This window comes from Lasioglossum baleicum, chromosome 5, assembly GCF_051020765.1.
Source record: "Lasioglossum baleicum chromosome 5, iyLasBale1, whole genome shotgun sequence".
In the NCBI taxonomy this organism is placed as follows: domain Eukaryota; kingdom Metazoa; phylum Arthropoda; class Insecta; order Hymenoptera; family Halictidae; genus Lasioglossum; species Lasioglossum baleicum.
Window position 1 is genome coordinate 1,383,553 of NC_134933.1, and position 15,976 is coordinate 1,399,528.

At 39.9% G+C, this 15,976-nt stretch overlaps 1 protein-coding gene across 2 annotated transcripts in view; it reads left to right on the forward strand.

Moving 5' to 3' along the window:
- The window catches only part of LOC143209155 (uncharacterized), a 33,237-nt gene extending 17,608 nt beyond the window's left edge, over nucleotides 1-15,629 (forward strand). For both annotated transcript variants that reach the window (XM_076424473.1, XM_076424474.1), the window contains 3 exons: nucleotides 1,238-1,390; nucleotides 10,882-11,232; nucleotides 12,494-15,629. In XM_076424473.1, the coding sequence (XP_076280588.1) occupies nucleotides 1,238-1,390; nucleotides 10,882-11,232; nucleotides 12,494-12,658 (669 nt within the window). In that variant the 3' untranslated portion in view covers nucleotides 12,659-15,629. The remainder of the gene's footprint in view (nucleotides 1-1,237; nucleotides 1,391-10,881; nucleotides 11,233-12,493) is intronic.
- Nucleotides 15,630-15,976: the final 347 nt, after the last annotated feature.

Consider the following 15,976-nt stretch of genomic DNA (forward strand, 5'->3'; position numbering starts at 1 on the left):
TGGATTTGATTTTTGGCAGCAGATGGAACGTTCCCGAGCTGTTTTCTTCCACAATTTTCACTTCCATCGACAATGTGACATCGTTGTAATATATCCCCTTCGACGCGCCGGCAATTTACTGTTCAATGAATCAGTGGATTTGGGGAAGCGTGACTTAGGTGATCCGCGCGAAAACTGAATACACTGACGCAGCCAATGACGCGGTGACACCATTTACGCGATGACTGCCTTCACCACTCTGACCCCAAAAATTCGTAAAATTCTAACTATTTTGTCAATGGAACCGAAAACTCCGTATCTGGTACAGTGATTGTTCTTGTAACCCTTCTAGGCTCTGAAAATCACAGCAATGAAAATGAGTTCTGAAAGCTGGACTGGAGAAATAAAATTAAGAAATGAATATCCATGCATTTATGGCACATGCGAATCTTTAAAATGCAAGAGAACTTGCATACTCATGAAAATGAATAAAGCTTTTATTTTATTCTCATTACAAATTCAACCTTTATTCAATGAAAGACATTTTTCCGTTATTTTGGTTCTCATACATAACGTGAAGTATGAATACTGAATACAGAAATTTGCAGAAAGATCCACGGTCTATTTAGTAATCTCTTATCGAGATCGAAACCAGCGCTGGAATAATTTCTAAAGGAAAATCAGTGTGTACCTCAGAGTCTATGGAAAACTTATCCAACGTCAGATAATAATTATCCAATGACCATGTGGATTCTCCAATATCTGGAAATTTTAGTTGACGGAACTGAATCGACTGTGTTATTGCGAAGTGAAGGACGTTCGTTCTGACCGATAAGAACGAATAGGAATTTCCATGCAGTACCACGGCACTCGTTGTACAAATAAATAATTTCTCATCGAAACTGATAGATCTTGTTCAAATAGTACTTCGTTTCATCCACGAAATAATAAAATTGATTACTTCCTTGCTAGTATTAAACGCGCGATCCAATCTAGCATTCTGTGCACAATTAATTCCTAGATTACCACTCTAGGTTTGGAGACGGTGCTCAAAATTGTGCGAAACTATTTTGAATGATCGGGTTTTAAATATCATCTTAACCCCGTCATGTCAGTCCAGTAAATAAATAATCTTCGACTATGCTCGATCATCGATCGCAGAATACGGCTTATCATAGTTCTCGAATCTCCTCAAATATTTCCCCGAGTCCTCGCACACACCTCACGCTTATCTATTGTTTATGTTGTTTGATTACAGAACACGAGAGACTGGTCGTTGTACTTTTTGGATTGCGCGTTCAGCGTTGGTGTCGTTGGTACCCTGGTCGTGTTCGTGTGGAGGGGTGTTTGGATACTCGTGGATCTCTATCTCTTCCCGGATGATCAGAAGTATTCATCGATTGGATCAATTGTAAGTCAGATTCGCTGTTTTTTCAATAACTCGCTTTACAAAAGGAAGAAGATCTCTCCCTATCATAAATTACAGTAAGGAGCATAACTGATTCAACACATTTTAAATCAGAACAACTTTTTTATGAATGGACCAAACGACTTCGATTTCTCTGTAAGGCTAGAAGAATTAGTTTAGCAAATGACGTCTAAAAAATATTTTGAAAAAATGCATTTGGTCGGAATTGCGAAAAAATAGTAAAAATTGATTTTTACATAGTAAATTTTGATTTACATTTTATATATGATTTTATATAGTTTTATATATAATAGTAAGTTAAATAGTAAAAATTGATTTTTACTACTTTTTTAGCTGGCCCAATAACGAAAATTTAGAAGATGTGTTTGGTCAAGTCGTTTAAATGATATACGCTCTGTAAATCCATTGAAATTGGTTAATTGGATTACGAGCTATAAACGATCGAAAGTGGTAAAAATTGCAATTTTTCCAGGTTTTTTGGCCTTTTTACCACTTTTGCTCGTTTATAATTCGTAAACCAATTAACCGATTTCAATGAAATTTTCAGAACGTATATAATTTATACGAGTTAACCAAACACATCTGTTAAATTTTCGTTATTGGCCCAGCTAAAAACGTAGTAAAAATCAATTTTTACTATTTTTTTCAGAATTCCGACCAAATGCAGTTTTTCAAAATATTTTTTAGTCGTCACTTACTAAACTAATTCTTCTAGCCTTACAGAGAAACTAAAGTCGTATGGTCCATTTACATAAAAGTTATTCTGATTTAAAGAGTGTTGAATCAGTTATGCTCGTTAGTGTATCTTGACTCTGTATACATATACATACATACACTGCCGGCCAAAAGTTTGGAATCACTTGCTGATTTTTATAAAAATCGAATATATCGATAAATTTTTACATTATCCATCGTTATAATATCAAACATTAACTAGTTGAATAATATTTCCTAACAGATTTCAGCATTTTCCATAATGCTCTTGTATAGTTTATAAACCCAGTGTAAGACAATGTTCGGAATGCACTTTTCTAAAGGAACATCTTTGGCAACTTCTACAAGAAGCATGGAAAAATATCAAATTAGAAACATTCGACAAACTAATTGCCAGGATGCGTTAAATATGTCAGGCTGTTATTAAAAATAAAGCCGGATTTTTAATGAAAGAGCAATTTGAAGAAAAATACGTATTTCTTGATAGAAAAGAAAATAATACAAAATGAAAAACATGCTGCTCGTAAGTTTTTTGACAAGTTAAGTCTTCCTTGGTTGTTCTAAAGACATTCGGTTCTTCTTATAAACCTTCTGTTTCTCTGAATTCACGCCGTCATTCCAAACTTTTGACCGATAGCGTGTATTATCCCTAGACTGCGGATCTTTATGCAAATAAAAAATGTTTGCATTGATTGTAAGACACAGGAGTCAAATAAAAATTTCATTCTTCTTTTAATCATCTTATTAAGGTGTAACTAATACACTGGTGGCCTTAAATCTTTTTAATATCTCCACTGTTTTAAATTGTACGTACCCATTTTTGTCATAAATGCACAAAATCCGCAGTCTAATTATAACAAATAAAATTAGAAAACATAGCTGGAGCTATAAACAAGTGCAAGATTACAGTGCAGTTTATTAGACAATTGCACCGATTTATGTATTAAACACGCGTGACCATTATCGACGCCATTAAAAGGCGCGAAAAGTTCGAAGCGGAATCGATGAACGCGTGTCGTCGGGCGTCATTAGCAATCACGTGTTGAACGACATTTTGAAACGTGCCACCTACGCACTGTACGCGAGCGGCACGCTGTTGGTCCGATTGTATAATTGAATATTCGCCAATTGCATGATTGCGAGGGCACATGACAAAACTGTTGATCTCTCTCTCTCTATCTCTCTCTATCTCTCTTCTCTCTCTCTTCTCTCTCTCTCTCTCTCTCTTCTCTCTCTCTCTTCTCTCTCTCTCTCTCTCTCTTCTCTCTCTCTATGTATGTAAGAGACCGTTATTGCAGGCCGCGTTTACTTGTCTGAATGCGGTGCGGAGAACGCGGTCAACGAGAGGATTTGTTTAATTTTTCAATAATGACGATCGTTGGTCCTCCAACCCGGCCAGTTTGCCGCCATTAACGTCACCAAGGCATGTTTTATTCCAAACTGCACCGTCGAAATCACGGCGCATCGTTTCGCGAGCAAAGCTCATTCACGTCACCCAAAATGCAGGTCCAAAATGTACTGCGAAAAACTATCCTTCGAAAACGTATGAATAAATGTTGGCCCAAAGTGGTTTGGAGCAATAAGGCTATTTTTATCGAAGTACACAATTATCTACGGTAGGGAAAACATTTGAGTAACGCTCTATATGATTTTGGAGAACGATTACTGCTCACGAAGTGTACTTACATCGTACAATGTGCAATTATTTACGGCAAAGTTTGTTAAAGACCCTCGGATACCTGGCAATTATCTTTTCGCGTCTAATTTGGTGCAGTCGTCAATCGCTCATCTTACAATGTTCAATTAGTCCAGTCAACGAAAAGTTGTAGAGGGAAATGGAAGGAACACAATTTTTAACTTTGGGTCTTTGTTTGGACTAGTGAGGAGGTAAACATACTAAAAGTCTCCACTCCTAGAAGGTGAGCGGGGTGCAGACGGGCACGTAGAAGGTCCCCTTTTTCGCTTTTCGCGGATATCTCGGAAAATATGCGTCCTAGCGATAAGACCGCTCCGTGCAAAATTAAAGCTGATAAAACATGCCATAAGATTGATTCTATTCAGTTTTTCGCTATCTCGCATAGTTTCCGAGATATCCGGGCTCAAAGTTCACTAATTGTGCTGAAGAGTTAGCTAGTCAAATAAGGCAAAAAACGTTCTTTTTCACAATTAGTGAACTTTGAGCTCGGATATCTCGGAAACTATGCGAGATAACGAAAAACTGAATGGAATAAATCTTATAGCACATTTTATCAGCTGTAATTTTGTATGAAATGGTATTATCGCTAGGACACATAGTTTCCGAGATATAAGCGGAAAACCGAAAAAGATGACTTCTACGTGCCCCCCTGTAGCCCGCTCACCTCCTAGGAGTAGGGACTTTTAGTATGTTTACCTCCTAACTAGTCCAAACAAAGTCCCAAAGTTAAAAATTGTGTTCCTTCCATTTCCCTCTACGCCCCCCTTATGAACATTCGTTGACTGGACTAAATCTGATTATTTCTCAATGAAATCATTCCTGTGAACTTGAAATACCAAGTTCCGTTAAAAACGTTGGTAAAAAATGTTGAATGCAAAACTTCGCTCGAAACGTTTGTTGAAAACAGTGAATACAAAGCTTCGTGGTGAAAATCTTTGGCCAGAAAATTTTGCGTTAAACAAGACAGTACGAGAACAGAATTTTGTTAAAAGTGTTGTTATAAAGACGTTTATTGGTTCGTCGATTTGGACAGTGCAAAATGGCAAAGTGTTGGCGCCAGGTAGCCGGCTCAGATAATAACAAACAATATCCTGGTAACCGGCGCAGCGTGGCGCCGCACCGCGCCGAGTCTCGCATGCGATCGATGATCGACGACCGATCGAAAGTCGCGACAAGCGTCTCGCCGACACGGATCAATCGATAAGGATCTAGGAGCCGGGCACGATCGTCGTTGGCCACGCGAAATCCCTGTTATCGTCGAAGACGTGTGTCAGAGCTCCGGATCAACCACCTTCCCCCGGCGAGGCAGCGATCGTAACTTTCCGATTTCGATCAAACACGCCGGGAGACCCGTAAACAAAATTTTGCGGCGCCAGGCTGCTTTCGCGGCCAGACGGAAGTTCGTTCGCAATTATCAGTTTGCACGGATTATCTCGATCGACGCGAAACGGGCACCAGTGTATCCTAAACGATGCGAATTGCAACCAACGATGCAACACTCGGGTTACGCGAGCTAATTTAAGAGGAAATCGTAGTGGTAAATTATAGCCGATTCATTCATTCAATTGACAAATCTGGATCAGGAGAATTGAGCTTCTTATCTGATACCATCAACTCAAAACCACGTAAATCCACCAGTAGATACATATGTACGGAAGTATTTTTATTGCTACTTGTAAACGCTTAGGCTTGCCTCTCGAATAAATAAAAAATGTCCACTGGATTTTCTAAAAAAATCTGATCTACATAATATAATACTTCGACGTGCATTGTCATCTTGACTCACTTTCCCTTGCTTTTAAAACAGAAATGCATCGTTGCTACCGATTGTTACATTTCCAAAAAGACAGTTCTGTAAGTTTAATCAGCTGCTCGTCGTCTTGAATGATGACCAAATTGCGGACGAACTGTACGAGACTATGTTAAGGCTATTTTTGAGCTTTACAGATTTGTTGAGGCTTGTTGGCTGCCATTTTCTAGCAATATATCGTAGATCTTCAATCTCGGAAAATCGATGATGCAGTAGAAATGTATAACGAAGTTTGCGAAACATACCCTAGCTTCGTCCTGCGATGTGTTTATCTTCTTTTCGACTGTTTTAGATTTATTCAGCTTTTGTTAACTGTTTGTTTCGCCACTAACGATCAACTAGAAAATGTGTCTGCTCCCTGTCTTCACGGTAGATTAATTTATTGAAAGATTTACGATCATCGAATTCCGACGAAATCTACCCTAAGCTCTTTCGCGAGTTGTGTTAATGCTATTTTAGAGGTTTTTAGACGTAGTAGTCTCTAGATCCGTTGGCAGTGGAAAATTGGCAGTCTGATCTGAAAGTTCTATGTATCGGATGACAGAATTCGTTCTGCTATAAATGTTTTCGATGGAATTTCGAAAGCGACAGGACGCGTCCGGACGTTTCGCACTTTTACAGGACGCGTATCCGGTTCTTCGTTACGATTCGTCATCGTTTGACGGATCGATGGATCCGACACGGCGGCAGGACGAATGGGAACGATCTCCTCTCCCATTCGATTCAGTTGACACGAATGAGAAAAACGGTCCGGGATTACGTTCGCGATCTAGCCGGGGCTTTCAGCGAATCAGTTCAGCCGGCAAATCGCGCGGGCCGCGGTTTCACGGTTTCGAAGTGGCATTGCAAGCGAGTAGATGCGTGAATTGGATGACCCTCGCACAATCATCGACCCTCTTGAGAATTTACGTTGTCGCGACCGTCGCGTCGTGTGATCGTGTCCGGTCGAACTTCTCTTATTGTTAAGAACGCGAGCCGTGGCTTCGCTAGCGGACAAAATCGTTTTCTACACCATCGATCTGGCCGGGTTGGAAATCGATGCTAGAAAAACAGTCAAAATTTGACGATAACTAGGGAAAATATCAAACAGTCTAAAAGTCTAAACCATCTGTAAGAAGAAAAGCCTATGTCAGGTTTTTTCAATTTTATACGAGCGCAATTTTCAACTCAAACGTGAATTGCAATAATAAAAACCAGCTTAAAATCTGATTTCTTCCACTGGACAAAGACTGAAAACTGAAACACTTTTTTTACCGTTTGTTTTATTATTACCACGCTTATATCTGTGGTTGTCAGGAAAAACGCCGCATGTCACAATTTCGAAAAATTTTAGTTTATGCGTAAATTGAGCTTTAGAGCAGGCCTGGCCAACGTGCGGCCCGCCGAACGATTTTATATTTCTATTGAAACTTTTGTTTCTCGTTATACAGTTAGGAGCAAAACTGATCACACACACATTAAATCAGAATAACTTTTTTATGAATGGACCAAACGACTTAAATTTCTCTGTAAGGCTAGAAGAATTAGTGTAGTAAATGACGTGTAAAAAAGATGTTAAAATATGCATTTGGTTGGAATTGTGAAAAACAATAGTAAAAATTGAGTTTTACTTTTTTAGCTGGGCCATTAACGAAGATTTAAAAGATGTGTTTGGTCAACTCGTATAAATGACATACGCTCTGAAAATTTCATTGAAATTGGTTAATTGGTTCACGAGCTATAAACGATCAAAAGTGGTAAATATTGCAATTTTTCAATATTTTCGGCCTTTTTACCACATTTGATCGTTTATAGCTCGTAAACCAATGAACCAATTTCAATTAAATTTTCGGAGCGTATATACGAACTCCAGTTCTCTAGATATATTGGATATCTTTGATATAATTGAGTTACAGTGCAACAATGAAATGAAAGAAATTCTTGCGTCCACATCAAAAATAAATTTTTACAATACTTATATTACATCCGAGAGATATTCCAACTTAAGGTATTCTGCACAACGAGATGTAAGTGCTTTTGCATCTATACATATATGTTTGTGAAGCATTTTTTTCGAAGATAAAATTTACAATGAGTTCATCACGTGCTGCATTAACTGATGCCAATTTAGAAAACCAGCTGTAAACCAATTGTAAGATGTGCCACGTCGAACAGAAATATAGATTTACAAGAATTGAGTGAAAGAAAGGTTAAACAAATATCTCATTAATTAAGACTCGAGAGTTAATTATATTGAATGATAGTATAACAATAAAGTTTTATTCATTTTGTATTTGTATTATATTTTTTAAAAGCATGTTTACCTAAAGTGCGGCCCGCAGTAACGTATCGCGTCATCCAACTGGCTCGTGAAACCATTTGGGTTGGCCAGGCCTGCTTTACAGTATAGGATTTACGTATTTACCAGAAAAAAAGTCACGAGAACAAATCCGAAAGGCTAGAAAAAATAATGCAAAACAACATAAGTCCTCAATATTTGGAGATTACGACAATTACTCGTATCTTTCCGTTGTGTGATTGCTGTTTTTTCTATTTTTATTAATTTACTTATATATACCAAATTTATTTTGTATAAAATGAAACGACAAGAAAATTAAGTGTATTCTATATTTTTATTTTACCTAAAATAGCACAGTATATTCTTCATTTATTTGTAACGCTTTCTTGAATCTTTTGATCAATCTCCAATAAATCGATATCAGAATCAATGTTTAGTACATTTTTTGCTGTTAGTAGGTTACTATAAAATGTGATCTAACATCAGTTAGATCAGGTCAGTATAACATCAGTAATATTGGTTATTAATATATAGGTATTGCGATCATTTCTCGCCGAGATATAGCGAGTTAAAGGAAAAATGGAAATTGTCCATTTTTTAAGCATATTTTCAGAAACACCTGGTATATCGAAATGTTAATGAAATTGAAAAACAAAATGAGTGCCTTGAAGAGAAAGAAACGCTCTTTCTATTGCTTTTTTGCACAAGATTCTACAATAATTTTTTCGCTTTCTGGAGCCAGTTAAAGTTAAAACGCCCATATCTACTTCAATGTTGAATAACTCGAATAAAAAAAATCGCACAATATTCAACAACCACACAATTTACACAGGAAAGATAGCCCTTCCAAATGATATTAACGCGATTTATCAACAAAAATTTGTTGCTCCCCGTGTGATGGACCAAAGTTGCACAAAATTTTGGTTAACCGTCAATGTTGTCTTCATCTCGCTACAACTTTGTAAAAAACCAACATAGCAACAATTTGATACAGAGCATCTGAAACTAGAGGTTTCAGGCTTTCAAACCATTCTTTAACGATATCGAGACACCCATTCATATAACGTCGAGCGTACAGAAACAAATTGATAATCGTCATCCCCGAAGGGTTAAAACAGCTAGCCGAATTAAATAAAGATTTGAAGATCGCAAACGCTTCGACACGTTGCGTTGACGTCCGCGTCACCCATATTCGGGTGACAGCAAAGGTTCTCATCGGGCTTATTGACTACTTACGCAGGACCTTCGTAGGTATTTGAAAAGATATATTCCACAGGATGTAATAAAATTATTGAATTGTTAAAAGTCATACAAAAATGGTTTGTTAAAAAAATTATTTAGAATGTAAAACTTTAAAGCATTCTATACAAAGCTGAGGTTGGTCAGGGTACTTTGGACAAATAGTTGTTGTCTTCTTTAAATTCCCTCGTGCCTTTGATCGGTCCGTTTGACATCTTTTATCTGAATAACATAGTTTGCATGCGCGTCTAAAATGCTTATTCCAGAATCATTTTTCCGCGCGTGGCCTGAAAGAGATCCAAACAAAAACATCCTGTAAACAGGAGCCAAGTTCCTACGGCCGTAAAAAGTTGTGAGATCAAAGAAAATACGGCGAAGTTCGTTAACTTAGAAATACCTCTTGCATTACTGAATAAAGCGTGTATAAAAATTAGTTTAACAGAACGCTATTTAACTTTTAAAGAGTTACATGGAGGGCTAAATTATTCAAACTTGGCCGCTACCAAACATCTTTTATGGCCATTGGTTTAAAAAGTAACGGCCAAGTGTTGAATAATTTAGCCCTCCATGTAACTCTTTAAAAATTAAATAGCGTTCTTTTAAATTAATTTTTACAAACGCTTTTTTCAGTATTGCAAGAGGTATTTCTAAGCTAACGAACTTGGCCGTATTTTCTTTGATCTCACAACTTTTTACGGCCGTAGGAACTTGGCTCCTGTTTACAGGATGTTTTTGTTGGGATTTCATCAATTTCTGTTGAAATTTCATCAATTATCAAGTAGGTATTAAAGAAAAAAAAATCCTTTTCTAATCTGCAAAACAAAATCCAAATTCAATGTATCGAAGATTAACAATCTGCCGGCGACGACGCTCGGATTCGTTTGCCCCCCGCCGCTATAGACGATGCTCGGTGCATTTTCTTTTGTTTACGTTAGAGCGATTGTTTTTTATATCAGTATTTGTTGCGACTTCGAAGCTAATAAAACGTGTACTTATGTATACTATGCTGCTATGTTCTATCCTACGTACCTATTTCGTAATGTTTTTTTTTCGATACAACCCCTTTAAGGTGTAAAATTTCAAACCTTGATAATTATTCCTTCGAGTGTTTGTTATGGTGGGCCTATGTACCAAATTTCAAGCTTGTAGGTCAATGGGAAGTACCCAAAAGGTTTTGATGATCTGTCAGTCAGTCAGTCAGTGAGAAATTTAGCGATTTTTGAGGTCCTATATCTCGGAACCTACTGATGTTGGAAGCTTAATGTTTTGTCAATATTGAAATATGATAGCATTTAACAAGTGTACAAAATTACATCTCTTCATTTGCCTCCAGTGCCGAGTCATAAGCCTCTAAAAAACGGCTAAGTTGTTTCGTGTAAAAGGAGGTACATAGTACATAGTGGTAGAACTTGGCTGGTGCACTACCGTGCACTTAGATTTCGTTGGAAACACGCGTGGCAGTGAACGTGTTAATAAATGAACCTCGGCAGAAAAATCGTGTGCAAAATCGTGCTCCGCCATATCGATCTTCGAAAATTGAAGATTGGCCCAACAGCGAAATGGCAGGCGACAATTGTTTAATCTAAGTCAATGGCAGTCCACTAAATCGGTCCCCGAATCGGGACGCTTGCACTTAGACGCGATCATCGTTATTCTCACGGCATTGCTCACTGGTTGCGATCGATATAAATCGGATTCTGCGAACGCGTCCTAACGATTGGCATGTTGGATTGCAGGCCATCGGGTACGTGATCGTGACGGTGACGTTCTGTCTGCAGCCGCTGATGAGATACGTGTGCGCGCGTCTTCAAGGTCTCGCGCGATTGATCATCGCCGACGGTTTCCTTCTGCTCAGCTTCCTGGGCACGGTGAACGTTTGGCGTGGCATATGGAACCTGCTGGACTTATGGTTGCTTCCGAACAATTTGGAACTGTCCTGCTGGATCACACACGTCGGATGCTTCGTCTTCCTCGTACTGCTTAATTGCAGCAACTCGATACTTGTCCGGGGCGTCTACATCGATGCTGAAGGGGAAGACGGCAAATGCGTCGCGTTCCCTTGCCACTACTTTCGATTGTTCTTCAAGGTAGGTTCTTCAGGATCTGCGGTGATGATCTACCTTTTGCGGAAACAGCCACAAACATTGACGAATATGAGTGTCTTGCTCCAGACAGTACATTAGTAACATTGTATATTTAGTCCAGTCAACGAAAAGTTATAGAGAGAAATGGAAGGAACACAATTTTTAACTTTGGGTCTTTGTTTGGACTAGTTAGGAGGTAAACATATTAAAAGTCCCCACTCCTAGTAGGTGAGCGGGGTGCAGGGGAGCACGTAGAAGGTCCCCTTTTTCGGTTTTCCGTTTGTATCTCGGAAACTATGTGTCCTAGCCATAAGACCATTCTACATATACAAAATTAAAGCTGACAAAATGTGCCACAAGATTGATTGGATTCAGTTTTTCGCCATCTCGCATAGTTTCCGAGATATCCGCGCTCAAAGTTCACTAATTGTTCTGAAGAGTTAGCTAGTCAAATAAAGCAAAAAACGTGGGGCAAGAATTTCTTTTCACAATTAGTGAACTTTGGGCGTGGATATCTCGGAAAGTATGCGAGATTGCGAAAAACTGTACCCAATCTATCTTATTGCACATTTTGTCAGCTTTAATATTGTATGGAATGGTCTTATCGCTAGGACGCATAGTTTCCGAGATAGCGAAAAACTGAATCGTATCAATCTTGTGGCACATTTTGTCAGTTTTAATTTTGTATGGAATGGTCTTATCGCTAGGACGCATAGTTTCCGAGATATAAGCGAAAACCCGAAAAAGGGGACCTTCTACGTGCCCCCCTGCACCCCGCTCACTTTCTAGGATTGTGGAGACTTTTAGTATATTTACCTCCTCACACACACTAGTCCAACAAAGACCCAAAGTTAAAAATTGTGTACCTTCCATTTCCCTCTACAATTTTTCGGTGACTGGACTAACAATCAAATTTTGCAAAAACTTTAACAGCTTATATCTCAATAACTATTTGTTTGCGACATGTGGCTTCTTCAATTTTTTCTCTTCTGGATGAGTGGCAGGTGTTGATGTAAAAAACAACCTTACCAACAATTTTCTTTGTTATAAATAAATGTGCGGCAAGTTTCTCTTACAAATGTCCACCGATCCAGAGGTGTAGATTTACCCCTAGAACGGATGACCATTACTTTTCATACACCCTGTACAAATCAGATCGTATTAATAACCTTTCCGGAACGAATTAACCGCGTAAGTCTCGGACTTACTGTACGAGAAGCGAATAAAAATTCTCGTTGTTAATTGACAAATTGTTTAATGGCAGGTCGAACGCGAAAAGAAGGAGGCCCGTAGACGGAACCTGCTGGTGGCTTCGAAGGACTTCCGGCCCCGTCCAGACGGCAACACGAAGGACACAGAAAACGGTGCACTACTGCCGAACAGCGCGCCCACCACCATTTTGCCGACGAATCCTGAATCTCTGGTGTAACCATCGCGTCGAGGACCTGCACCCACGACTCCATTTCGAAACGATCGAACGAAGAAAACGAGGAAAAAACGAGACCGAAACATTCCGAAGCGAGACGAGACATTCCAAGAGACATTCCAGAGACGCGTGTCGAGTTTGTGTCGAACGAGTGATCAGTGAAAGCAGTGATTAAAGTAAGCAGATAGGCCAGGCATGGGTCGCGAGTATCATTTGGCCCGGGAGCACCTTGAATTGATCCGAGGGGCATCTTGCAGTGAGAAGACTCTTGAATTGGTTAAAAAGACTGGGCGTGACCTATTGGCTCCCGCCGTGCCCCATAAGGCAAATCGTGCTCATGCCCGAGATAGACGGTTAGGCGATCTCGAGTAGCGAGATAGGTGTGTAGATCGACAGATAGATGTAGATGGACGATCAGAAATAGACGATTAGGAAACCGATTAAGTTAGGGAACGAGAAGGATCGAGACGACGATTGTGTGTGTGGATCTCTGGCTCTCGATCGAATCTGGACGATCGAAGTGCGGATTCAGTGAACGATTGTGAACGAGTGCAGGGACGATCGTGCATTCGTCGAGAAATGCTGTGGAATACGATGCACGTGTGCTTTGAGGGTGCAGTGGCGGGCATTGAACGTGCATCGTCCTCAAGGACAAGCGTGTTGCATTATGGAGAATCGGACGGGAATCATTCAAGTCCCAAACAGTATTTAAGTCTGCTGCGTGTGTTCGTTTCCGATGAGAGAAGGGGAACAGGTACATCAGCGATTTCTTACATTTTTCCGAAAATAGAGGACCATCATTGACGAAATGAAAACTCGATGTTGTAAACGATGTATTCGGTGTAGAAATGAGGTCTTTCCAATAAACTTCGCAGAATCAGGACACGTATACGAGTGAGAATGTTCTCTCTAGGTCTTTAGCGATTTCGAAGCATCATAGCAATTTATAAGGAACACTGCCTAACGTGAAAATCTCCTGACCTCGTGAGCTTGAATGATGAAGCAGAATAAACATCATTTTGTTTTGCGACTGTATAAGATTCAGAGCTTAGGACGTTCATCTTTTAATGTTTAGCAATATTAGTTTTAATCACAAGCTAACAAATCACCCCAGACAACGTAACTTAATCTTTTCTTGTAGAATTGTTATTTCAAACACGGAGATTTTCGAGTTCGCTTTCGCTATAGCGCAGTATTTTATTCCACAATCGGGAAAGAACTCATTTCTACACCTCTGACAGTATCGTGGGAACAAAAAAATCCGAATGAGACTCGAGGAACTAACTACTATCAATCTCAAAATGAACACTACGCGATCTACGCGCGAGCACTGTTTCTATTATTATTATACTTTGACCAACCCTGTGCAGGAGTGTAGATACGTCAACATTCCGTACAAGATTATCAGTTTCGAGTGGATGCGTTCGTCAGCGTCGATTTCACAAGATTTCTAGTCATCGATTCGGCCCGCTTCGATCGTCGCCCGATCAATGATTTATCGATCGCAGTAGGACATTGTTTATCCACACCAAATTTTTTAACTTCTATCCTCTTTTCTTCAGCTTCTAATATCCGAACTACTTCCAATTACAGATGACTTTCGGTAAGAAATTGAAAGTTTGATTAAAAATCGGCGCTCAAGCTGAAATATACTTTTATTATTGGCACTGGTGGGATTAAGTAGTAGGAATAACTAACGGGAGCATCTACTATCCAAAATCGTCGGTTACTCGACCGATTTTGTCGTCCATCAGGTTCGGATAAACGAGGTTCTATTGTACTATCTCTGGGAGCTTGGAAAATGGCACAGTCAAAAAACTGGTCCTATGCTTGAGCCCAAATAAGAAGGTACTTACTAGCCGACAAATTTAAGACTCTACTGCGCATATGACTCTAACGGAACTCGTTCATTGGCTAATCCCTCTATTCGTACTTCGCCGACCACGCGATCATTGGCTGACGCCATCAATTTTATGGCTGACGCGCAACAACATGCGCAGAACAAGTACCTTTTTATTTGGGCCCAAGTATAAGTCCTTGAGATCTTCGTGCACGTATAGAAAAAAGCAACCCTTATCTCCCTAATCGGTCAAACACTATTGATCACGCCCATTGATTATCAAATGACAAAGCAACGAAGGAATCTCGCCCAAGAAGTGAGTTTCGTAGAAACAATAGAAATAATTTTGGGAAAACAAAAGAAAGCAAAAGTCCATACGATTCCTTGTATTTCAATACAAGCTCGAGGATGAACTTTTGCACTGATGTGATACATTCTTGCGCAACATTTGTGTCAATTGCCAAGCTCCCAATATGGTTTTTCTTGGTGTTTGACGATCCGTTCGGTCCAACGGATCGTGCGGCCGCGATCCTAGCACTAGATGAGACCTTGATGATGACAATGGTAATAGACTGGACGCGATCATTATAAATGGGTTATAACCTTCTCCCCCGCATCCTGTACACCCCGCGGATTTTGCTCTTGTGCATCAATTACGACGTCATGGCGTACTAATAATTAATTAACTGGAATAATGACGGGACAATGGGCGGCTGGGCGCATCGATGGGAAGTGGTTAGTTCGACGATAAGCGACCTGCCCTCCTGGCCTACATTTAATATTTTCACAATGGACAATGGCGCGAGCCAGACGGGGCCAGAAGCCCGGACACGACCACCGCCGCCGGCCGTCCCCAGAAACACGGAATCGTAAACGATCGACGAGCCACCGAGCCGGACAGAGATCGAGAACCTAGTCAAAATTGTCGCTCGAACACGTTCGGAACACAGATACCTAATCCGTTGCTGTTTCGTGCATGCTGTCCGATCGAACCGCAGCGAAAGACGCGTGAGATCAAACGTGTACAGGGTGTTGCAGCCGAGAGGAACTATGACATGTATATTTATAGGCTCGTGTATGCGACTTCTAACACGGATTATTGATTGGAATAATAAACAAAGCGAACAAAACCGAGGAGACCACCGTATCGCAAGTCTGGCGAATTTTATTCGAACCTCCACCACCCCCTTCATCCCCTACTTAATCATTTATATCATGAACACTTATTTATTGACATGCGAACCCACGCACACACAATTCCGCATTCCTCTTAACCTTTCGTCGAGCGCAACCGATCGGAGAGGTAGCTCATCCAGTAGCTGCCTCTTTTGACGTGCTCTAAGGATCCTTCCCACTTAGATTGTCTTTGACCGTTAATAAACGGGAAGTTATTTAAGTTTTGTTCAGATAAGCTATATATTTCTTAGCATCGACCCATTGCCATTTCTTTAATAGACCGGTCTGCAGACAACATGAGGCAC